Source organism: Vipera berus (genome assembly GCF_964194415.1).
Source record: "Vipera berus genome assembly, chromosome: 1".
Lineage (NCBI taxonomy): Eukaryota > Metazoa > Chordata > Lepidosauria > Squamata > Viperidae > Vipera > Vipera berus.
Window position 1 is genome coordinate 340,151,099 of NC_138202.1, and position 26,382 is coordinate 340,177,480.

A 26,382-nucleotide genomic window follows, 5' to 3' on the forward strand; every position below is an offset into this window, starting at 1 on the left:
CCTTGATTATTGAAGGAAACATTGAGCAAGGATTCACCAGGTTCACTTTTTTGCAGAAATGTGTGTATGGAATTCAATGGATTCCATCAACTACTGCAGATTGGAGAAATCCTAAATTTAGGGTCTACTCCTTATCATAGAGATTTTAAAAAGCAGGCAGATGCATTTCAGGCCTCTGTGTTTAGAGCCTGAAATTTCTGCTATGACCAGGCCTATAGTTTCTGTTCGATGAAAGCTTCTTAGTGCTATCAGTCAAAAGACATTTTCAGGCAAACAAAAGAAAATGCGGGATAATAACAAATGATATTTGAAAACACTCTGCCTCAATATTCCTCCCAAACTCTGTGCCTTGTGTTTCCATCAAGCAACCCACTAATCTGACCTAGGAATAACTTTGGGCCAGTCTCTCTCTTTCTCTTGCTCCCCAGTCTTCCTTATGGGATTTTCTTTATAAAGATTAGAAGGAGACCATGATGCCGTGAACTCTCAGGATACAAGTTAAAATGATAAATAAATAAAATGCTCTGTGCAGAACAAAGAGTTTGATGTGGTGGCATCAACTATTCAAAGCTCAGGTATAACATATCCTGTTGTGCCTGAGTTCCCAACTTGGTTTCATGTAAATTTTCTGGAATTGCTAACATTCTTAGAAAGGCCAGGTTGGCTATGACATTATGGCGCCATCAGTGTGGAGAGTGCTAGATTAACAGAGCTAGACAATGGAATGCAACTCCCCCTAGAGAATTATGTGTGGGCAGGAACACAGGAAAACTGGAAGAGAGTTATAGCAAAGTGGAGAGTAGTGATGGTGGGGATATAGTCTGGCCGGGCATGAAAGGAAAACAGGGTTGATCCAAGTGAGAAGCACATGCTTTTATAAAACATTGTGGCTGAGATGAGGAGTGATTAAGTCCCTTTCTGCTAACTATCTACCTGGATTCATGGAAACAAAATGGGAAGGATCCCTAGCATTGACAATACATTCTGCAGAGGTACAGAGTCTCAAATAATATTGAGTATCATGGTGAGGGTAGACAACTTGTTTTCCACCCCTACTCCTGTCCCAACCCCATCCTAGAAGTTTATGGATTTTATTCTTGAGCAGCCTCAGGTTTTCAATCATAACATGATCGTTTTATCCTTCTCTTTTTGACTGCAAGGAGACATCACCAGGACCTTTTCAATGCTCTTGGGGATAGCTCCAACTTAACTTTCCCGTCCTATGTCATACTGATTTCATTTTTGAGAATCAGTTGCAAGCAACATTTGATCTAGTCACTTTTTCACAAGGGGAATTTTTTAAAAAGAATTTCTTGAACGTGTAAAATAAAATGACACACATAAATGAAAATGACCTAGTTTTGTACTTTTGATGATGGTGGGAAACCCTGACTGGATGGACTTTCCCCACATCTAGAAGAGACAGAGCAGTAGAACACTGACTGTCATTGGGGTGACTGCTCTCATCTGAAGAATTCCCGGCTGGGTTTCATGATCCTTGAAAGGAGGTTGACCAGGCAAATGCCATTATGGAAAAAGCTACAAAAAAAAACCAAACAACAGGAAACAACAGGCGTCTTTTTCGCATGTGCTAAGTTCATCAGAACATTAAAAAAATTTCTCTTACAACCTCTAAATGATTTGGACTATACTTCCTATAATTCCCAACCAGCTATTGTCAGCATGACTATTACCTAATATATGTAGAAGTTATCTAGGTGGGAAAAACTATGCTATATCCTTCCGTGGGAGGAAGAATGGTATATAAATGATAGTATTCATGATAATGATAATATATTTCAGGTAGATTGAAGTAGCCATGTGATATATAATACACCAAGAGATACTCCAGTTCCAGCTGTAGAGCTGGAACTTCAACAATTTATTTGCCTGTGTCCATTTTCCACACTTCTTTCTATGTAGAGGGATGGCTTTTTTAGCTTTGCAACATGGGTCTTGACAATGGAGCCAGATGAAAATAGCTGGAGCCAGATGAAAATAGATTTATCAAAAACTGGAATCTTGCTTTCAGTAGGGAAGCCCACAATCATGAAATAAAAAACTATGCTTTAGCAATGTTTGAAGGGTTGTTCTGCCTCTGAGTATGGCTCTTCCATTTAATTACCTTCATTCGTTGCCACTGATTAACTTTTCACTTTGTGAATTTCTCTAGTCCTTATTTAATGCCATCTACAGGAGTGATGGTAAGTGTTGTTTAACCACCTTTTAATGCCTAATTCCTCTTTCTCTCTTTGCTTCTTCCTTGATGGTCTGGTTTCTTGGTCTGGAGCACAGTTGGATCTTGGTGATACTGACAGTGATGAAGAAATCTTGGAACGGATTCTGGAAATGCCATTGCAAAAAAATTGCAGCAAGGCTCTGTTTAGTATTCCTGAAGTGACTGAAGAGGAGGAGGAGCAAGAACAGGAAGATGATGATGATGAAGGCTGGGACCCGGTCCTAAGGCAACCTATTTCCATCCCTCTGGAAAAGAAGACCATGGAAAGCTTCCAGAGTAGGCTTCCTAATCATACCAGAAGAATGCAAAGCCCTCTCTGTTCTTGGTCTAAAAGAAACCACAATCTTTCAGAGCTGATCTTACCTGAAAAGACCCTTCTACAGAAGTATAGAGGGGGGTGTATGAATGAAACATCCAGTTGCTCTGTAAGATGGGATGGTGAAGATATGACCTATCAGTGGGATGATCGAAAGAAACCATCAAGATCTCCTCTTTTGGAATGGAGAAGATCCAGTCATTGCAAGGAGAACATCCGTGTCTCACCCCAGGGACATAGAAAGCAAAAAGGAGACATCCGAGAGCCCAGTATGCGGAGCAATTCCTACTACACTGGAGGTGGTCTTTACAGAGCACAGAGCCTCACAGAGAATTTGGATGTGATCACCAGCCTTGAGGTGGAGGATGATCTGAAGCTGTGCAGCTGGGCAAGACAAAGGCCTGATCAAGTTCCTCCAAGGAGAATGATGCCCCAAGAGAAAAGGGAGACAGCTGTGCAAGGCCTCCCCCACTGCCTCAGCCCAGAGAATTTGGAGATTGACATTGAGTATGATTCAAATGAGGAAGAGGATTTAACCATCACTTCCACACCAGTGAGCCTGTTGAGTTCAGATGGGAGGGCTGATGGATCACCAACAGATTGTGAGGAGGAATGGAGTGATTGCTCCAGCCAGTCAGCATCAGTCCAATCCAGTGGGCGACGAGAACTGAAGCGATCCAGTAGTTGGGAGGGAGAGAGCACAGATTGGAGCACATCCCCCAGCCATTCACCTGGGCATTGTGGATGGAGGAACAAAGCCAGTGGTGCCCCAGAAGAATGGAACAGGACTCGGGAGAAAAGTCCCTCTGTCTTGGGAATCAGGCCAGAGCAGGCTTGGAAGGAGGGCCCACTTGTGCAAACATGGGTCTGTGAGACGCTTCCTTCATCAGCTGGCGTTGTTAAAGCAGCTTGCCACAATTCTGACTGTGCTTTTGACCCTTTGCTCCTGTGCTTGCTTGCATTCTGCTTATTGTGTTGAGTGCTTTACAAAATAGAGGCTTCCGTTTTTATTTGAAACTTACAGCCCATTTGTGTGATACTCTTTATTGGCTTTTCTCATATTTTGCTTTGGGATTGGCTACCAATCAGACATCACTGGCTGAAAATATCCAATGCAGTATTCCTCTTCCCCATTGATTTTTAGGGAAAGTCTGCAGACTTAACTATCCTGTATTGTAAATCCTAAATCTCATATTCTTTTTACTTGGAAAACCTTCCAGAAGAGGCGGCCATCTGATCAGTTTGGTCTAGGAATAATTTATATCAACGTAATCTTGATTGATAAGATCTAGTGGTCCCCAAGGTATAGAAAACTCAAAGGAAACAAGAATTTCTCAATTTCATGGCAGATACCAGATCTCACAATGAATGGGGAATGTTTATTATAGCGTCAAAATGACAGATTCAGTTTAACACCAAAACTGAATCTATGGAATTTGCTTTGCTTTTGGTCAGAGTTTTCTGAAAGCACTTCCAGAAGAGGAATGTTGCATTCTAGCCCTTTGCATTTTGTGCTTTTGCTGCAGGGTGTAGCCAAAATGTCAATGAATAAACACAGGACTGATTCTGCCAAGGGTTCTCTTTCAGGTGACAGGTAGTCCCGGGTTGTTGGACTCAATATCTTACCAGTCCCCTGTCCAGAGAAGCAGAAGATCTCCGAGAAAAAGTCAAGAAGGGACTGCACCTCTTGGGGGAACTATTGGTGAGCTGGTTGCAGTTTCCATTAGGGCTGTTTTAAAGTGGGTGTGGGTATGGGACAATTTCAGTAAGAGTTGAACAAGGATGGCTCCAAAGGTTCCAAGGATGGCTCATGACAAGATCAGGTAAGTGAAGGAGTTAAAATTATAGTATCAAGCCCATCCTTCCAAATTTGCAGGTGCAACACCAGGATTAGGAATTTTGTTCTGGTAGACAGGCTCAGTCCAGTTGTGGTTTGCTTTTGTGTCCTGGTTAGGAACTTGGAGGAGTCCTTCCCTTGAATCAGCAGATGACAAGGGCTCAGCACGGCTGTTTGTGGCTCTTTTTGACTATGACCCTGTTTCGATGTCCCCTAATCGGGATGCTGCTGAAGAGGAGCTCCCATTTCAAGAGGGCCAGATTCTGAAGGTACGAGCAACACCAAAAAGAGACATAGTGGCAGGGCTCAATTCTCACATAGTAGGTGAATCCAGAAGTCTCTGGTTTATTTAAAAAAAAAGTTTACGGCTTGGCAGAATGCATGATTGTGGCCAATGGTTCAGCTGCAAAGTCCTCTGCTCAGAAATAATTTTATTGGAATAATTACAAATAACAAATAATTACAAATAACTGGAGAAGCCTTGCATCGCTCCAAGATTGTTCATCAAATCAGAGGCACAGAATGCTAGAGAATACCTGAAAAAGAGAACCTGAGTTTATTTTTTCATATTATCTACCTTTATTTTTTAGTCCAGAGAGGGCAGGGGGTGGGTGGGAGAGATATCTCTCCCCCCCCAACAAACGAGGTGTACATGTTTTTCTTTCCTGTTGTTTCCCCTATTGCAGGCCACTTAACCCAATTGTGGCTTCATTTCCAAAACAGATGAGATTGGAAGAATTGTCCTCTTAAGGTTTTCAGCAGATGTCATTAAAGGAGGAAATGATGATGATGATTTTTTTAAATCCCATTTATATCCCACCCTTCTCCGAAGACTCAGGGCGGCTTACAATCTAAAGCACAAATCAAGGTGCTTAGCAATAGCCTTCATTCTATGTATATGCCTGCTTATTAGGGCTTTCGCCCCTCCCCAAGCAGCATTATTACAAAGTCAGCTTATTGCCCCCAACAATCTGGGTCCTCATTTTACCTACCTCGGAAGGATGGAAGGCTGAGTCAACCTTGAGCCTGGTGGGATGCGAACCTGCATTAATTGCAGGCAGCTGGTGTTACTTAAGGAGGCATTAGCCCACTGCTCCACCAAGGGTCTTGATTGCTGGATCTTTCTGGGCTAAATCAGAAGATTTGAAAAGAGGCTGTCATTTCATACTTCCAGTGCAGTTAGAGGCAGTGCTGGACTCATGACCACATTTGAGACCAGAGTTTTGGTTGTAAGTTGTTGTAGCCTTTAAGCGGGTCACCGTGTGATCTGATTCAATTTTATGATTGTTTTTATGACAGTCTGAGTCAGTATGGTCTCTTTAAGTAAATTATGTAGTGGTTAAATGAACCATGTGGTTGTTAAGCAAATGCAACATATTTAGTATTGAGGAATGGCAAAAGGTGTTGCGAATCACAATCGTGTGACCATGGGACACTGCAGCTGGTGTGATCCACTTGTCATGCGCCCAAAGTATGATCATGCAACCATGGGGATGGGGTGGTGGTGGTCATAACTTTGAGGACAGATGGTAAGTAGCTTTTTTAAAGTCTGTCATAATGCTGAAAACTTGTTAAGTGACCAAGGACTACGTGGAGCGTGCTCTGTGGAACTGTGCAAGATCTCTGATTAAATGGAGCATTGTGAATGCATCCAAACACAGAGACAGCCTGTCTTACAATTTTCCCTGCCCATGCTGTGTGGAGGGCATAGGTTGTTTCATCTCCATGAGGATATTTGGAAAATATCCAAATACCATCATGGAGACGCTACACATTTGAGACGCTACACGTCCTCTACATAACCTGTTTTGCTTGTTACCTTCTGGGAGGAGGCTCCGTGGTATCCGAAGCAGAACATCTTGATGCAGTCACAGTTACACACACACACACACACACACACACACACACACACACACATATATGTAAAGGTAAAGGTTCCCCCACACATGTCGGTGCTCATCTCCGTTTCAAAGCCGAAGAGCCAGCGCTTGTCCGAGGACATCTCCGTGGTCATGTGGCCGGCATGACTAGACAACAAAGGTGCATAGAACACTGTTACCTTCCCACCGCAGTAGTCCCTATTTTTCTACTCGCATTTTTACGTGCTTTCGAACTGCTAGGTTGGCAGAAGCTGGGACGAGTAACAGGCGCTCACTCTGTTACATGGCATTCGGGATTCGACCCGCCAAACTGCCGACCTTCTGATCGACAAGCTCAGTGTCCTAACCCACTGAGCCACCATGTTCCTTGTATGTATATATATATATATATATATATATATATATATATATATATATATATATATATATATATATATATATATATGTATATGTATATGTATATGTATATGTATATGTATATGTATATGTATATGTATATGTATATGTATATGTATATGTATATGTATATGTATATGTATATGTATATGTATATATGTATGTATATTTGTATATATGTATGCAGTGCTTTTTTTGTAAAAAAAAAAAAGGTGCCGGAACTCACACACGTCATACAACCCACCTTGCCTACCCTACAAGGTTCCATCAAAAAAAGGTGCTGGAACTTTGTTCTGGGCGTTCTATGACAAAAAAAGCCCTGTATGTATGTATTTAGCATGTGTAGATTTGTGTTATGTATGTGTACGGGTAGATATATACTTTGAGAACAGGCAACAGAATTTCATTATTAATGTGGGCCAGTGTGCTCATAGTAAAAAATGACAATAAAGGTTATCCTATCTTGCCTTGCCTTGCCTTTAAAGAAAGGTTAGTATGATTTTCCCAGTGTCACCACATGAAGCATCATGGCTGAGTAGAAATTTGAATCCTGATACCCCTTTTCTAAGCCTTAGTCCACTGCTAATCACTACCTCATACTGGCTGTGCAAAATTCCCAACGTATTATTGATTTATAAAAAAATCCCACATATCCTCTTCAGCTCATAACAACCTCTAGCTTTGATTTCTTATTTTCTCCTGGTTGTCACACTGAGCTCCGTATCATGACCCTGACATTTCTGTTCCTGTGGTTGATGGATAATTGGATAATTGAACTATTCTGTGCCTTTGTTTATCCCAATGTTTCTCAACCTTGGTCTCTTGAAGATGTGTGGACTTCAACTTCCAGAATTCTGGGAGAAGTCCACACATCTTCAAGTTGCCAAGGCTGAGGAACATTGGGATATTCCATTATTGCAAATCTCTTGGGGATAAATTTAGCAATGGTTTGAAAGAAGTAAATGGACATAAACAAATATTCTTTTGGCATTATTGTGATTGTCTGCCTCCCCCTTTCACAGGTCTATGGCCACAAAGATGCAGATGGTTTCTACAGAGGGGAATGTGCAGGAAGAACAGGGTTCATACCCTGCAACATGGTGTCTGAGCTTCGGGTGGACAGTGACAATACAAGAAAACAGCTGTTAGAAAAAGGCCATATTGCTACTGATATGCTGATGGAAAGTCTAGGTACTCTGTCCAAATTTATTTATCATCTTCAACTTTGCCAGGCCAAGGTTGGGAACATTTTTGAATGGGAAATCTTGCTGGTTGCTATGTTCAGTAGAAAAAGTAATGGATGAGGTTATGACATATCCCTTTCAGATACATATGGAAAGTTATCCACAAAATATCTCATGTTTACTCATTTCACTGTGATTTGTCAGGGAAGACAAAACTTGGGTTAGCACGGATCTTGCTCAAAGAAATGTCAGTCTGATGATTGAACAGTTGGGCCTCGGGAAGCTAGACATTCTGTCGAATCTCTATGATTAAAAGTGTAGATTATTCTATAGGTGTAATCAAGGGTTGCATATAATTCATGGATTATAAGTGTCCACTTACCTGTTAAAGAATTTATAGTTAATTCGTTTGAGTTCTGTTGTTTCTCTGTCTCAAAGGTGCCCACATAATGAATTAAATACTGAACAGTAAAATGTCAGGACAATGTTTAGATTGTTAGAAGAAGAAAATTCTATGTACAACGTGGTGGAATCTGACAGCAAAATAACAGATTCTGCTTACATTTGGGAATAACACTGTAGGGTTTTCCAGCTCAGCATCTTCCATTGTACTGGCTTTGTACCATGTGCTCCTGCCAGTTAGCTGAACAATATAATATTCCAAAATCTGGGGAGAGGTTTCAGGCACTTAGTGATAGCAGGAACATTTATATTCTTTGGGCACTTTTATGTTTTTTTTTTTGAGAAATAGTCATGGATAGCGATGGATCTTTCAATCCATTGTCTGCATCATACTAATCCAGAAATAAGCCTAATGGCTTATTAAGAAACACAGGAGAATGTGAACTGTAGAGAATAATTTACTACGGTAAGTTATTGACTTGTATTGCTTGTTAATTTAATTTTGTTTTGTTTTGTTTAATTGCAGGGAATGGTGCACTTTCTCCACCTCTACCGCACCCATCAAATCGTCCTTCAAAGCCTCGACGATTTAAGAAAGGTCAGTGCCATGTTTTGTGATAGAGGTTGTGGATATCTTGCAGCCATCCTCTCATCAACAGGATTGTCTTTGTTTTGTATAATTTGTATTTGCAAAGAGATAAAAGATGAACAAGAAATAATCTAAAGTAAAATTAAAGAAAAGAAAAAGTGAGAAGGTAAGCAAAGTATGGAAAGAAATACAAATAGAAAAAAAACAGAAGAGAAAAATCACTTCCAATCTTCCTTCAGGCAGACACAAACTTGTGTTCATTTTTTTTCATTTTCAGCAAAAAGTCCATAAAAGGTTCCCAATCTTCAATGATAGTACTTATTGGATGAGCAGTATGGTGGCCTAGTGGTGAAGATGCTCACCTCCAGCACATGTTTCTCTCCTAGGGCATAAAGGAAAAATACCTGCTGCAAACTCTGCATGGCCTCAGGAAAGGCATCTGGCTAATAAACACTCAGCTCCATTTAGTCATCCCCACTCTACCCCAAATTAAGGAATTACAGGGTCATAAAAGGGACTAATAGAAGTACTTGTTGTCTTAAACAGGATTATCTTTTATGCGAGTTCTGCATATCCACGAGTTGGCTGGAGCTGTAGATTTTCATAGGACTTCCAAAATAAATGTTCCTCTTCTTGGCAACTGCTTTGCTTAAGACACACTGGCAAACAAACGTAGCTCACTCGTAATATCTTTTGTTCCCCCAGAACCAATCAGGGTGGAAGATCAGGTTCCTGATTTAGGTAAGCATTGCTTCGGTTTATCTTGATACTCCTAGGTCAGGGGTGTCAAGCTCAATTCCACTGAGGGCCGCATCAGTATTGCGGTTGCCCTCAGGGGGCCGGGTGGGCGTGGCCAGGGTGGGCATGGCCTACTGGGTGGGCGTGGCTAGAGTGCGTATGGCCTACTGGGTGGGCATGGCCAGCTCTACATAGTTCGCATCAAGGGTGCCTATGGGGGCCTGGCCAGGAGTGGGACAGATCTGAGGGTCTCTGGCAGGAAGGAGGAGGGTCTCTGGGCCAGGGCCAAGGCAGTGGGGGCCGTTCCCTCACTGTTTCCAGGATGGCTTCGCGGGCCACATGCAACCACTTCGCGGGCCGAATCCGGCCCCTGGGCCTTGTGTTTGACATGTCTGTCCTAGGTGATTGGTTGCTGCAAGGAGATTTATGCTAGCTCTCCCAAAATATAAGGCATTCTTTGTGCCTTATAAAAAGAAAGGTATCTCATCTCACTCTTCACTATTATGGGCTATAGCCAGTGGTGGGATTCAGCCAGTTTGCACCACTTAAGCAGAACCGATAGCCAATTTTTTGTTGCCCAGGCCCAGAACGGACTTCTGGGAGCGGCATCTACATAGAGAAGCAGTTGTTCACATATTTGAATCCCACCACTGGCTATAGCGATATCCTAAGAGGGCATAAAAATGTCTTTGTGATTGTAGAATCATAGAACGATGCTTCTATGTTTCATAGAATCTCATGACCTAGGCTGTCAAGTTTATCCTCCTGCTCAGAGCAGAAATCCAAGCTAAAACATCTCTGTCAAATAGCTGTTTAGCCTCCTCTTGAATGAATAGGTAGTCCTCGACGTATGACCATAATTGAACCCAAAATTTATGTTGCAAAGTGAGACATTTGTTAAATGAATTTTTCCCCATTTTATGACTTCTTGCCACAGTTGTTAAATGAATCATTCAGTTGTTAATAACCTGGTTGTTAAGTGAATCTGGCTTCTCCATTGATTTTGTTTATCAGGAGGTTGCAAAAGGTGTTCACATGATCCGGGGACACTGCAACCATCAGAAATATGAACCAGTTGCCAAGCATCCAAATTTTAGTCATGTGACCATGAGGATGCTGCAGTGGTCATAAGTGTGAAAATGATTCTAAGTCACTTTTTTCAGTGACCTTGCAACTTTGAACGGTCACTAAATGAACTGTTGTAAGTCAAGGACTTACAGAAGATGGTAGAGGGCAGGAAGGCCTGGAGGAACGTTGTCCATGGGGTCGCAATGGGCTGGACACGACTTCGCAACTAACAACAACAAAGTCGACGACTACCTGTATTCAGTAAAAAAGAACTCATTTCCTCTCTGGGTAATTGGTTCCAATGTCAACATGTTCTTATTGGTAGAAAGTCAGTTTTTTAAAAAAATATTTAATCAGAACCTGCATTCTTGTGCCTAAGTTCATTATTCTATGTCCTGATCTCTAGAATGAAAGACACCACATTCTGTTATTTTATGTGACAGTTTTGGGTTAGATCAGGGGTGTCAAACTCAATTTCATTGAGGGCCGCATCAGCGTTGCGGTTGCCCTCAAGGGGCCGGGTGGGTGTGGGCAGGGTGGGCATGGCCTACTGGGTGGGCGTGGCTAGAGTGCGTATGGCCTACTGCGTAGGCGTGGCCAGCTCTACATCGTTCACATCATGGGTGCCCATGGGGGCCTGGGCAGGAGTGGGACAGATCTGAGGGTCTCTGGCAGGAGGAGGGTCTCTGGGCCAGGGCCAAGGCAGTGGGGGCCGTTCCCTCACTGTTTCCAGGATGGCTTCGCGGGCCACATGAAACCACGTTGCGGGCCGGATCCGGCCCCCGGGCCTTGTGTTTGACATGTCTGGGTTAGATGATTCCCTTGAGTTATTTGTTTCTCAAGGTTAAACACATTCAATACCAAGAAACAAAACTTAGTTTCTGCTCCTGCAATCATCCTCACTGCTTTCTTTGTACATGCTCTGAATGTTATTTAAAACATGGGAAAATAGTCAACAGTGGGCTGTGACTAATGCATAATTGATTGACTGATTACATGCCATCAAGTTGTTGTCGACTCAGTAACCACAAGATTTTCTCAATGATGATGTATCCTTAAGCTGATCCTTCAGATCTCGTAACAAAAATACATCCCTCAATCCCATAAGTAAGTTTATTTATCTGGCTGTTGGTCATTATCTTCTTTTTCCTTTGCCCTTTCCCAGCATTCTCCAGAGAACTAGGTCTTTACATAATGTGTCTGAAAATACAGAATTACTTCCTACGTTTTGGAAAAGTTGCTTCTGTTGAAGCAGACTAAAACCGAGTCCTGCCCTTTGTAGTCCTGTCATAGTCATGCTACTACATCATATTCCCATTTCCTGTCTGGAGCATTTGGTTTTTGTTTCCCGTCTGAATAGGAAATGACCCTTACTAGAATTTGAAGGCATAGAATTTATACTGTCACAGTCTCAGAATCCAGAGTAGGGAAACTGGATTTTCAGCAGCCAAAATCAAGCCTCTATAGACCACTAAGGCCTCCTCCCTTTTAACTAGAAAATCCAGAATAAATTATGAAGTGCATTTTGAAATTTATAGCATAAATGATGTAAAACTTTTCATATAAAATTTGTCAGTGTTTTGAGCATGTGTCTAATTTATGTCTGTCAGAAAAGGATTTTTTTTTCTTGGTAGAAGATTGTATCAGCTCTTGGGTATGGAAGATCATAAGTTCATGACTAGGGTCCAATGAATAGATAAGAACTTCGTTGTATATTAAGAGAGAGACTCTGCTTTAAAGGAACAAATGAGTTGTGTTTTTTTTAATCTAATGCAACTTCCCATTCTGATCTGCTAGTCTGACATTTCATTTCTGCTATAGAAGCACCTGGAAAGCAAAATCCAAGTTCTGAGGACCCTGTAAGAACCATGGTGGCCATTTTTGACTACAATCCCCAAGAGAATTCTCCTAACCCAGACACTGAGGTGAACAGAGGTGGCTTTTTTAAAAAAAACTTTTGCAGCACTATTAGAAGTAGAGATATGAACAGCTTAGCTTTGTGTATCATTTAAGGAATTACCACGAGCCCAATAAATCCTAGAGATTGCCTTGTTCCTTTCTGGGTTTGCAAAATTGCTAAATTTCAGTGTGTAAACTGAAAATTAAAGTAATCCCTTCCTTCTCAGTTGCTTCTGTACTGATTTTCTCCTATTACAGGGGTAGGCAACCTCGGCTCTTTTATGACTCATGGACTTCAACTCCCAGAATTCCTGAGTCAGCTTCTGGGAGTTGAAGTCCATGAGTCACAAAAGAGCCGAGGTTGCCTACCCCTGTCTATTGTATGTGTGCATGAGTTGAAAGAAAAAAGAAAAACTGAAGAAAGGCAAAAGTAATAATATAATAAAGAAATAATATAGAATTGCTCTCAATGATGTGACGGGTGGTGTATAAATTTTATGGTGTATAAATTTTATATGTGTGTGTGTGTGAGACAGAGAGAAAAACCTCCAACCTTCGTAACAAGTAAAAACAAATTTAATAACTCTTTACCCTCTCTAAAATTACAAAATCTCCTCATCCTATATCACATCTCTTATGTATAACCAAATCCATAAACTGTAATCTTTTCAGTGATTTTCTACTATTGTTCTCAATGTTTTCATCTAGGTTGAACTCAGATTTTGTGCTGGGGACATTGTGACTGTGCTCAGTTCCATGGATGATGATGGGTTTTATTATGTAAGTATCATGTCGTCATTTTAATTCACATGGTTTAAAAAGTGAAACAGCTGGTAAATCAGAGGGCTGCCTTGCTATGGATGGAACTGGCAGTGTCATTATTTTTATTTTAAGAGCTCATGGGATATATATATATATATATATATATATATATATATATATATATATATATATATATATGTAGATCTAGAGTCTCGGGTTTCTTCCCGCGTTCCTTTCATCTTCAGAAAGTTGTGGCGACGTTTCGACGAAATCCCATCCGTCATCATCAGGCCGGAGTGTTCCTCCTGCTGCTTCCAGGAGCAATGCGTGGTCTGGCTGTTCCTTTCCTTCCAACTGCCGGTGGGGCTGTGTTCTGACTGGGTGGAGGCGTGGCTGCTTTCTGATTGGGTGGGGGTGTCCTCCGATTGGGTGGAGGCGTGGTTGTCTTCTGATTGAGTGGAGGCGTGGCTGTCTTCTGATTGGGTGGATGCGTGGTTGTCTTCTGATTGGTTGGAGGCGTGGCTGTCTTCTGATTGGGTGGGGTGTGTTCTGAATGGGTGGGGTTTTTTGTTGTGTTGTAATATCCTGAGTGTTGTGATTTGGTGTCCTGAGGAGTGGGCTGTGTAGTGGCCTCCAGAGCTTTGGTTTGGCTCCGAGTTCAAGGACCTGCTATGTATCTCTGGTATGGGTCAGTCAGGTTCGTGTGTGCGTTCTTCTGCTTGGGTGATGGCACTTTTGCTTGACTTGTTCTGTCTTCTGTGTGGGGGAGTTTTTGTTCTGGGTGTGGATGAGTCTTGCTGGGGCTGGTGGCATTTGGGGTTGTTTGTTGGTTTTTTAAATCCTTGTTTGCTGAAATTCGTTTCTCTATCAATGCTGGTTTCCAAATGTCATGTAGGCGGGAGGTGTCGTCTCGCTTGTTCATACTGTCTGGGTGTTTTTCTATTTCAATGGCTTCTCTGATTATTCTGCTATTGAGATGTTCTATTTTGGCGATTGTTTTTGTACCTTCAAAATTGATGTTGTGTCCCGTAGTGTTTATGTGTTGTACTAGTGAAGATGTGTGATCTTTCTTCTGTACTGAGTTCTTATGTTCTTCTACACGTACCTCTATTCTTCTGTTAGTCTGTCCGATGTATGTTGCTGGACAGGAGGCGCATGGGATTTGGTATATGCCCTGGTTTTCCAGTTCTATTTTGTCTTTGGGATTTCTCAGGATGGTTGATATCTTTCTGTCAGTGTTAAATGCGGTTTTGATGTTATGTTTGCGTAGTACTTTACTGATTTTGTCGGTTGTTCCTTTTATGTAGGGCAAGATGGCTCGTCCGTTGTTCTGTTCTTCTTCTTGGATGTTTTTCTGTTTCGGAGTCCCCTGCTGAATCATATTGGTGATTTTGTTTTTTTGGAACTTGTTTGCTGTCAATATGTCTGTCAGGGTGTGTAGTTCTGTTTGTATATGTGTTTTATCTGCAAGGCGTCTGGTTCTTGTTATTAGTGTTTTGGCTACTGAATTTATTTGTGCTGGGTGATGATGTGATTGCGCATTGAGGTAACGGTTGGTGTGCGTTTTCTTTCGGTAGACTGTGTGTCCTAGGGTGCCGTTTTATTTTTTGTATATAAGTACATCCAGGAAAGGTAACTGGTTGTTTGTTTCAATCTCCATGGTGAATTTTATTTTGGGATGTAGGCTGTTCAGGTGTGTTAGGAAGTTTTCTAGCTCCTTTCTTCCGTGGGGCCAGATCACGAAGGTGTCATCCACATATCTGAGCCACAGTTTTGGTTTGTTTGTAGTCTTTTCCAGAGCGTTAGTTTCAAATTCTTCCATGAAAAGGTTGGCGATAACTGGTGATAGAGGGGATCCCATTGGTGCGCCTTCTATTTGTTTGTATCTCTGGCCTCTGTGTATGAAGTATGTGTTTGATAAGCAGTGTTCTGCTAGTTCTATAATATGGTTTGGTGGTTGGTATTTGCTTCTTATTGTTGATAGAGCTTCTTGGACTGGCACCTGGGTGAATAGTGATACCACATCGAAGCTGACTAGCAAGTCTTTTTGGTCTATCTGTAGATTTTTCACTAATTCTATAAAGTGGTATGAGTTTTGGACATATGAAGCTGCCATTTCTGCTTGAGGTTGTAGTTGTTTTGCTAGGTATTTAGCTAAGTTTTGTAGTGGTGAGCCTATAGAACTTACTATGGGTCTTAGTGGGATTCCATCTTTGTGTATTTTGGGGAGGCCATATAGTTTTGGGCATCTGGATGACTTCTCCCTGGGAATGATTGTTTGTTGGATTTCTTGGCTTATAGAAGTTGATTTTATCTTTTTCTTGGTGGTCTTTTCTAGATAGGTTGTGGGATCTGTATATATAGGTTTGTATGTAGTTTCTTTGAGTAAGTTGGACAGTTTCTCTTCATAGTCTGATGTGTCCATTACCACTGTAGCATTGCCTTTATCTGCTGGTAGTATGATTATGCTGTTGTCTTTTCTTAGGTTTTGCAATGCTACTTGTTCTTCTTTTGTTAGGTTGCTTTTGGGTGGTTTGCTTGTGCATAGGATGTGGGTGACTTCATGTCTGACTTGGTCTGCTTCATCTGCATTGAGTTTAGTTAAGCTGGTTTCAACTCCACATATGATGGTTTCTGTGGGAATTTTCTTTGGTGCAACAGCGAAGTTGAAACCTTTTGCTAGGACGTTTGTTTCTGCTGTTGTTAGTCTTCTGTGGGAGATGTTATGCACTACTTGTTGTAGATGTTGTTGTGATGTGGTTGTTTGGTTGTTGTAGTTCTCTAATTGTTTGAGTTTCTTTGAATGTCTGTTGTTTTTATAGATGGTCTCTGTTTCTGCTCTCCAAACCGCCAGTTGTTTCACTTTGTCCCATAGTATCGGGTGAATAATGTTGCTGAGTTTGAGATGTAATGTTAGTAGGTCCTTGTTTGTTTGGTCTAATTGAAATCTTTTATTGTGGAGTTCATTTCTTAGTAATGCCATTTCTGTTCTTCTTAGAATGCGTTTGGTTGAAGTGGTATTGATGTGGAATTTCAATTTGAAACAATTTGGTCTTATATTTTGGTCTCGACATTGGCATAGGAAAGGTATGTCACTTAGTATTCTTGCTCTTCGTACTTCTGACTTTTCGTAAGTCCTGGTTAGTTGGTAGATGTCCTCCCCGTAGAGGTATGATATTTGTTTTCGTAGATTCTCGCGGGTGTCTGTATGTGTAGATCTAGAGTCTCGGGTTTCTTCCCGCGTTCCTTTCATCTTCAGAAAGTTGTGGCGACGTTTCGACGAAATCCCATCCGTCATCATCAGGCCGGAGTGTTCCTCCTGCTGCTTCCAGGAGCAATGCGTGGTCTGGCTGTTCCTTTCCTTCCAACTGCCGGTGGGGCTGTGTTCTGACTGGGTGGAGGCGTGGCTGCTTTCTGATTGGGTGGGGGTGTCCTCCGATTGGGTGGAGGCGTGGTTGTCTTCTGATTGAGTGGAGGCGTGGCTGTCTTCTGATTGGGTGGATGCGTGGTTGTCTTCTGATTGGTTGGAGGCGTGGCTGTCTTCTGATTGGGTGGGGTGTGTTCTGAATGGGTGGGGTTTTTTGTTGTGTTGTAATATCCTGAGTGTTGTGATTTGGTGTCCTGAGGAGTGGGCTGTGTAGTGGCCTCCAGAGCTTTGGTTTGGCTCCGAGTTCGAGGACCTGCTATGTATCTCTGGTATGGGTCAGTCAGGTTCGTGTGTGCGTTCTTCTGCTTGGGTGATGGCACTTTTGCTTGACTTGTTCTGTCTTCTGTGTGGGGGAGTTTTTGTTCTGGGTGTGGATGAGTCTTGCTGGGGCTGGTGGCATTTGGGGTTGTTTGTTGGTTTTTTAAATCCTTGTTTGCTGAAATTCGTTTCTCTATCAATGCTGGTTTCCAAATGTCATGTAGGCGGGAGGTGTCGTCTCGCTTGTTCATACTGTCTGGGTGTTTTTCTATTTCAATGGCTTCTCTGATTATTCTGCTATTGAGATGTTCTATTTTGGCGATTGTTTTTGTACCTTCAAAATTGATGTTGTGTCCCGTAGTGTTTATGTGTTGTACTAGTGAAGATGTGTGATCTTTCTTCTGTACTGAGTTCTTATGTTCTTCTACACGTACCTCTATTCTTCTGTTAGTCTGTCCGATGTATGTTGCTGGACAGGAGGCGCATGGGATTTGGTATATGCCCTGGTTTTCCAGTTCTATTTTGTCTTTGGGATTTCTCAGGATGGTTGATATCTTTCTGTCAGTGTTAAATGCGGTTTTGATGTTATGTTTGCGTAGTACTTTACTGATTTTGTCGGTTGTTCCTTTTATGTAGGGCAAGATGGCTCGTCCGTTGTTCTGTTCTTCTTCTTGGATGTTTTTCTGTTTCGGAGTCCCCTGCTGAATCATATTGGTGATTTTGTTTTTTTGGAACTTGTTTGCTGTCAATATGTCTGTCAGGGTGTGTAGTTCTGTTTGTATATGTGTTTTATCTGCAAGGCGTCTGGTTCTTGTTATTAGTGTTTTGGCTACTGAATTTATTTGTGCTGGGTGATGATGTGATTGCGCATTGAGGTAACGGTTGGTGTGCGTTTTCTTTCGGTAGACTGTGTGTCCTAGGGTGCCGTTTTGTTTTTTGTATATAAGTACATCCAGGAAAGGTAACTGGTTGTTTGTTTCAATCTCCATGGTGAATTTTATTTTGGGATGTAGGCTGTTCAGGTGTGTTAGGAAGTTTTCTAGCTCCTTTCTTCCGTGGGGCCAGATCACGAAGGTGTCATCCACATATCTGAGCCACAGTTTTGGTTTGTTTGTAGTCTTTTCCAGAGCGTTAGTTTCAAATTCTTCCATGAAAAGGTTGGCGATAACTGGTGATAGAGGGGATCCCATTGGTGCGCCTTCTATTTGTTTGTATCTCTGGCCTCTGTGTATGAAGTATGTGTTTGATAAGCAGTGTTCTGCTAGTTCTATAATATGGTTTGGTGGTTGGTATTTGCTTCTTATTGTTGATAGAGCTTCTTGGACTGGCACCTGGGTGAATAGTGATACCACATCGAAGCTGACTAGCAAGTCTTTTTGGTCTATCTGTAGATTTTTCACTAATTCTATAAAGTGGTATGAGTTTTGGACATATGAAGCTGCCATTTCTGCTTGAGGTTGTAGTTGTTTTGCTAGGTATTTAGCTAAGTTTTGTAGTGGTGAGCCTATAGAACTTACTATGGGTCTTAGTGGGATTCCATCTTTGTGTATTTTGGGGAGGCCATATAGTTTTGGGCATCTGGATGACTTCTCCCTGGGAATGATTGTTTGTTGGATTTCTTGGCTTATAGAAGTTGATTTTATCTTTTTCTTGGTGGTCTTTTCTAGATAGGTTGTGGGATCTGTATATATAGGTTTGTATGTAGTTTCTTTGAGTAAGTTGGACAGTTTCTCTTCATAGTCTGATGTGTCCATTACCACTGTAGCATTGCCTTTATCTGCTGGTAGTATGATTATGCTGTTGTCTTTTCTTAGGTTTTGCAATGCTACTTGTTCTTCTTTTGTTAGGTTGCTTTTGGGTGGTTTGCTTGTGCAAATCAACTTCTATAAGCCAAGAAATCCAACAAACAATCATTCCCAGGGAGAAGTCATCCAGATGCCCAAAACTATATGGCCTCCCCAAAATACACAAAGATGGAATCCCACTAAGACCCATAGTAAGTTCTATAGGCTCACCACTACAAAACTTAGCTAAATACCTAGCAAAACAACTACAACCTCAAGCAGAAATGGCAGCTTCATATGTCCAAAACTCATACCACTTTATAGAATTAGTGAAAAATCTACAGATAGACCAAAAAGACTTGCTAGTCAGCTTCGATGTGGTATCACTATTCACCCAGGTGCCAGTCCAAGAAGCTCTATCAACAATAAGAAGCAAATACCAACCACCAAACCATATTATAGAACTAGCAGAACACTGCTTATCAAACACATACTTCATACACAGAGGCCAGAGATACAAACAAATAGAAGGCGCACCAATGGGATCCCCTCTATCACCAGTTATCGCCAACCTTTTCATGGAAGAATTTGAAACTAACGCTCTGGAAAAGACTACAAACAAACCAAAACTGTGGCTCAGATATGTGGATGACACCTTCGTGATCTGGCCCCACGGAAGAAAGGAGCTAGAAAACTTCCTAACACACCTGAACAGCCTACATCCCAAAATAAAATTCACCATGGAGATTGAAACAAACAACCAGTTACCTTTCCTGGATGTACTTATATACAAAAAACAAAACGGCACCCTAGGACACACAGTCTACCGAAAGAAAACGCACACCAACCGTTACCTCAATGCGCAATCACATCATCACCCAGCACAAATAAATTCAGTAGCCAAAACACTAATAACAAGAACCAGACGCCTTGCAGATAAAACACATATACAAACAGAACTACACACCCTGACAGACATATTGACAGCAAACAAGTTCCAAAAAAACAAAATCACCAATATGATTCAGCAGGGGACTCCGAAACAGAAAAACATCCAAGAAGAAGAACAGAACAACGGACGAGCCATCTTGCCCTACATAAAAGGAACAACCGACAAAATCAGTAAAGTACTACGCAAACATAACATCAAAACCGCATTTAACACTGACAGAAAGATATCAACCATCCTGAGAAATCCCAAAGACAAAATAGAACTGGAAAACCAGGGCATATACCAAATCCCATGCGCCTCCTGTCCAGCAACATACATCGGACAGACTAACAGAAGAATAGAGGTACGTGTAGAAGAACATAAGAACTCAGTACAGAAGAAAGATCACACATCTTCACTAGTACAACACATAAACACTACGGGACACAACATCAATTTTGAAGGTACAAAAACAATCGCCAAAATAGAACATCTCAATAGCAGAATAATCAGAGAAGCCATTGAAATAGAAAAACACCCAGACAGTATGAACAAGCGAGACGACACCTCCCGCCTACATGACATTTGGAAACCAGCATTGATAGAGAAACGAATTTCAGCAAACAAGGATTTAAAAAACCAACAAACAACCCCAAATGCCACCAGCCCCAGCAAGACTCATCCACACCCAGAACAAAAACTCCCCCACACAGAAGACAGAACAAGTCAAGCAAAAGTGCCATCACCCAAGCAGAAGAACGCACACACGAACCTGACTGACCCATACCAGAGATACATAGCAGGTCCTCGAACTCGGAGCCAAACCAAAGCTCTGGAGGCCACTACACAGCCCACTCCTCAGGACACCAAATCACAACACTCAGGATATTACAACACAACAAAAAACCCCACCCATTCAGAACACACCCCACCCAATCAGAAGACAGCCACGCCTCCAACCAATCAGAAGACAACCACGCATCCACCCAATCAGAAGACAGCCACGCCTCCACTCAATCAGAAGACAACCACGCCTCCACCCAATCGGAGGACACCCCCACCCAATCAGAAAGCAGCCACGCCTCCACCCAGTCAGAACACAGCCCCACCGGCAGTTGGAAGGAAAGGAACAGCCAGACCACGCATTGCTCCTGGAAGCAGCAGGAGGAACACTCCGGCCTGATGATGACGGATGGGATTTCGTCGAAACGTCGCCACAACTTTCTGAAGATGAAAGGAACGCGGGAAGAAACCCGAGACTCTAGATCTACACATACAGACACCCGCGAGAATCTACGAAAACAAATATCATACCTCTACGGGGAGGACATCTACCAACTAACCAGGACTTACGAAAAGTCAGAAGTACGAAGAGCAAGAATACTAAGTGACATACCTTTCCTATGCCAATGTCGAGACCAAAATATAAGACCAAATTGTTTCAAATTGAAATTCCACATCAATACCACTTCAACCAAACGCATTCTAAGAAGAACAGAAATGGCATTACTAAGAAATGAACTCCACAATAAAAGATTTCAATTAGACCAAACAAACAAGGACCTACTAACATTACATCTCAAACTCAGCAACATTATTCACCCGATACTATGGGACAAAGTGAAACAACTGGCGGTTTGGAGAGCAGAAACAGAGACCATCTATAAAAACAACAGACATTCAAAGAAACTCAAACAATTAGAGAACTACAACAACCAAACAACCACATCACAACAACATCTACAACAAGTAGTGCATAACATCTCCCACAGAAGACTAACAACAGCAGAAACAAACGTCCTAGCAAAAGGTTTCAACTTCGCTGTTGCACCAAAGAAAATTCCCACAGAAACCATCATATGTGGAGTTGAAACCAGCTTAACTAAACTCAATGCAGATGAAGCAGACCAAGTCAGACATGAAGTCACCCACATCCTATGCACAAGCAAACCACCCAAAAGCAACCTAACAAAAGAAGAACAAGTAGCATTGCAAAACCTAAGAAAAGACAACAGCATAATCATACTACCAGCAGATAAAGGCAATGCTACAGTGGTAATGGACACATCAGACTATGAAGAGAAACTGTCCAACATCCTATGCACAAGCAAACCACCCAAAAGCAACCTAACAAAAGAAGAACAAGTAGCATTGCAAAACCTAAGAAAAGACAACAGCATAATCATACTACCAGCAGATAAAGGCAATGCTACAGTGGTAATGGACACATCAGACTATGAAGAGAAACTGTCCAACTTACTCAAAGAAACTACATACAAACCTATATATACAGATCCCACAACCTATCTAGAAAAGACCACCAAGAAAAAGATAAAATCAACTTCTATAAGCCAAGAAATCCAACAAACAATCATTCCCAGGGAGAAGTCATCCAGATGCCCAAAACTATATGGCCTCCCCAAAATACACAAAGATGGAATCCCACTAAGACCCATAGTAAGTTCTATAGGCTCACCACTACAAAACTTAGCTAAATACCTAGCAAAACAACTACAACCTCAAGCAGAAATGGCAGCTTCATATGTCCAAAACTCATACCACTTTATAGAATTAGTGAAAAATCTACAGATAGACCAAAAAGACTTGCTAGTCAGCTTCGATGTGGTATCACTATTCACCCAGGTGCCAGTCCAAGAAGCTCTATCAACAATAAGAAGCAAATACCAACCACCAAACCATATTATAGAACTAGCAGAACACTGCTTATCAAACACATACTTCATACACAGAGGCCAGAGATACAAACAAATAGAAGGCGCACCAATGGGATCCCCTCTATCACCAGTTATCGCCAACCTTTTCATGGAAGAATTTGAAACTAACGCTCTGGAAAAGACTACAAACAAACCAAAACTGTGGCTCAGATATGTGGATGACACCTTCGTGATCTGGCCCCACGGAAGAAAGGAGCTAGAAAACTTCCTAACACACCTGAACAGCCTACATCCCAAAATAAAATTCACCATGGAGATTGAAACAAACAACCAGTTACCTTTCCTGGATGTACTTATATACAAAAAACAAAACGGCACCCTAGGACACACAGTCTACCGAAAGAAAACGCACACCAACCGTTACCTCAATGCGCAATCACATCATCACCCAGCACAAATAAATTCAGTAGCCAAAACACTAATAACAAGAACCAGACGCCTTGCAGATAAAACACATATACAAACAGAACTACACACCCTGACAGACATATTGACAGCAAACAAGTTCCAAAAAAACAAAATCACCAATATGATTCAGCAGGGGACTCCGAAACAGAAAAACATCCAAGAAGAAGAACAGAACAACGGACGAGCCATCTTGCCCTACATAAAAGGAACAACCGACAAAATCAGTAAAGTACTACGCAAACATAACATCAAAACCGCATTTAACACTGACAGAAAGATATCAACCATCCTGAGAAATCCCAAAGACAAAATAGAACTGGAAAACCAGGGCATATACCAAATCCCATGCGCCTCCTGTCCAGCAACATACATCGGACAGACTAACAGAAGAATAGAGGTACGTGTAGAAGAACATAAGAACTCAGTACAGAAGAAAGATCACACATCTTCACTAGTACAACACATAAACACTACGGGACACAACATCAATTTTGAAGGTACAAAAACAATCGCCAAAATAGAACATCTCAATAGCAGAATAATCAGAGAAGCCATTGAAATAGAAAAACACCCAGACAGTATGAACAAGCGAGACGACACCTCCCGCCTACATGACATTTGGAAACCAGCATTGATAGAGAAACGAATTTCAGCAAACAAGGATTTAAAAAACCAACAAACAACCCCAAATGCCACCAGCCCCAGCAAGACTCATCCACACCCAGAACAAAAACTCCCCCACACAGAAGACAGAACAAGTCAAGCAAAAGTGCCATCACCCAAGCAGAAGAACGCACACACGAACCTGACTGACCCATACCAGAGATACATAGCAGGTCCTCGAACTCGGAGCCAAACCAAAGCTCTGGAGGCCACTACACAGCCCACTCCTCAGGACACCAAATCACAACACTCAGGATATTACAACACAACAAAAAACCCCACCCATTCAGAACACACCCCACCCAATCAGAAGACAGCCACGCCTCCAACCAATCAGAAGACAACCACGCATCCACCCAATCAGAAGACAGCCACGCCTCCACTCAATCAGAAGACAACCACGCCTCCACCCAATCGGAGGACACCCCCACCCAATCAGAAAGCAGCCACGCCTCCACCCAGTCAGAACACAGCCCCACCGGCAGTTGGAAGGAAAGGAACAGCCAGACCACGCATTGCTCCTGGAAGCAGCAGGAGGAACACTCCGGCCTGATGATGACGGATGGGATTTCGTCGAAACGTCGCCACAACTTTCTGAAGATGAAAGGAACGCGGGAAGAAACCCGAGACTCTAGATCTACACATACAGACACCCGCGAGAATCTACGAAAACAAATATCATACCTCTACGGGGAGGACATCTACCAACTAACCAGGACTTACGAAAAGTCAGAAGTACGAAGAGCAAGAATACTAAGTGACATACCTTTCCTATGCCAATGTCGAGACCAAAATATAAGACCAAATTGTTTCAAATTGAAATTCCACATCAATACCACTTCAACCAAACGCATTCTAAGAAGAACAGAAATGGCATTACTAAGAAATGAACTCCACAATAAAAGATTTCAATTAGACCAAACAAACAAGGACCTACTAACATTACATCTCAAACTCAGCAACATTATTCACCCGATACTATGGGACAAAGTGAAACAACTGGCGGTTTGGAGAGCAGAAACAGAGACCATCTATAAAAACAACAGACATTCAAAGAAACTCAAACAATTAGAGAACTACAACAACCAAACAACCACATCACAACAACATCTACAACAAGTAGTGCATAACATCTCCCACAGAAGACTAACAACAGCAGAAACAAACGTCCTAGCAAAAGGTTTCAACTTCGCTGTTGCACCAAAGAAAATTCCCACAGAAACCATCATATGTGGAGTTGAAACCAGCTTAACTAAACTCAATGCAGATGAAGCAGACCAAGTCAGACATGAAGTCACCCACATCCTATGCACAAGCAAACCACCCAAAAGCAACCTAACAAAAGAAGAACAAGTAGCATTGCAAAACCTAAGAAAAGACAACAGCATAATCATACTACCAGCAGATAAAGGCAATGCTACAGTGGTAATGGACACATCAGACTATGAAGAGAAACTGTCCAACATCCTATGCACAAGCAAACCACCCAAAAGCAACCTAACAAAAGAAGAACAAGTAGCATTGCAAAACCTAAGAAAAGACAACAGCATAATCATACTACCAGCAGATAAAGGCAATGCTACAGTGGTAATGGACACATCAGACTATGAAGAGAAACTGTCCAACTTACTCAAAGAAACTACATACAAACCTATATATACAGATCCCACAACCTATCTAGAAAAGACCACCAAGAAAAAGATAAAACAATCATAATCCTTCCGGCGCGGGTTAAAGACCCATTTATTTGAACAAGCTGGCCTGGCCTGATGGGGAATTACTTAGGGTTTTAATATTTATATATATATTTTATTGTTTTATTGTTTTTATTGTGGGCAATAATTTAATTCTTTTTTAACTTTTGTACTTTTGTAGTTTTAAGATATGCCCTGTTCACCGCCCTGAGTCCTTCGGGAGAAGGGCGGTATAAAAATTTAATTAAATAAATAAATAAATAAATAAATAAACATCCATATGCTAACAACAATAAACTATTAATTCTATCGCCCTCTAGCTCATATAAAATGACTACAAGCAATATTAATATTACATATAAAAAGAAAAAGAAAAGAAAAAAGAAAGGAAAACGTATTCAAATGCTAAATGAAACTTTTTAGTCCCATATTTGTTCTGGATATAATCAATCCACTTTTTCCACTCCATAATATAACGTTCTTGCGAATGATCCTTCAAGTAAGCCGAGATCTTTGCCATTTCCGCCAGGTCAGAAACCTTTAGAGTCCATTCTTCTATAGTCGGCAGTTCCTCCTTTTTCCAATATTGACCTATTAAGAGTCTTGCTGCTGTAATTAAGTTCAACATCAACAGTTGCATCTGTAATTATGCCCAACAAAAACAATTGCGGACAAAACTTTATCCTTTGCTTAAAGATCTTCTGCATATTCCACCAAATTTTTATCCAAAAAGCCTTAACCTTTTTACAGGTCCACCATATATGAAAATACGTTGCATCTTCGCCACCACACCTCCAACATTTTGGCTGATAGTTCGGATACATACTTGCAAGCTTTTTAGGATCTAAATGCCATCTATAAAACATTTTATAAAAGTTCTCTCTTAGGTTTTGGGCTTGCGTGAATTTTACGTTCCTCACCCAGATCTTTTCCCACGTGTCCATTGTAATAACTTCTTGAATATTCTGGGCCCATTTTATCATACAATCTTTAACAAGTTCTGTTTCTGAGTCAATTTCTATCAATGCAAGATATATCCGTTTGATATGTGCTGGACCCTGATTTCTAATTTGCTTTATCAAATTTTCATCAGTCATTGCAAAACCAATTTTCTGATCTTCTTTCCACCTGACCCGTAACTGAGTATATTGAAACCAAGTTTGAACAATCTT

The 26,382-nt window shown here is 41.4% G+C and overlaps 1 protein-coding gene across 1 annotated transcript in view; it reads left to right on the plus strand.

The window, feature by feature from the left end:
• Window positions 1–26,382, plus strand: part of TSPOAP1 (TSPO associated protein 1) — a gene marked incomplete at both ends in the record, with an annotated part of 99,886 nt that overhangs the window by 63,006 nt on the left and 10,498 nt on the right. The window contains 8 exons of the mRNA XM_081346746.1: window positions 2,296–3,420; window positions 4,143–4,257; window positions 4,510–4,661; window positions 7,691–7,859; window positions 8,781–8,852; window positions 9,549–9,584; window positions 12,471–12,574; window positions 13,257–13,328. Of these exons, the coding sequence (XP_081202872.1) occupies window positions 2,296–3,420; window positions 4,143–4,257; window positions 4,510–4,661; window positions 7,691–7,859; window positions 8,781–8,852; window positions 9,549–9,584; window positions 12,471–12,574; window positions 13,257–13,328 (1,845 nt within the window). The remainder of the gene's footprint in view (window positions 1–2,295; window positions 3,421–4,142; window positions 4,258–4,509; window positions 4,662–7,690; window positions 7,860–8,780; window positions 8,853–9,548; window positions 9,585–12,470; window positions 12,575–13,256; window positions 13,329–26,382) is intronic.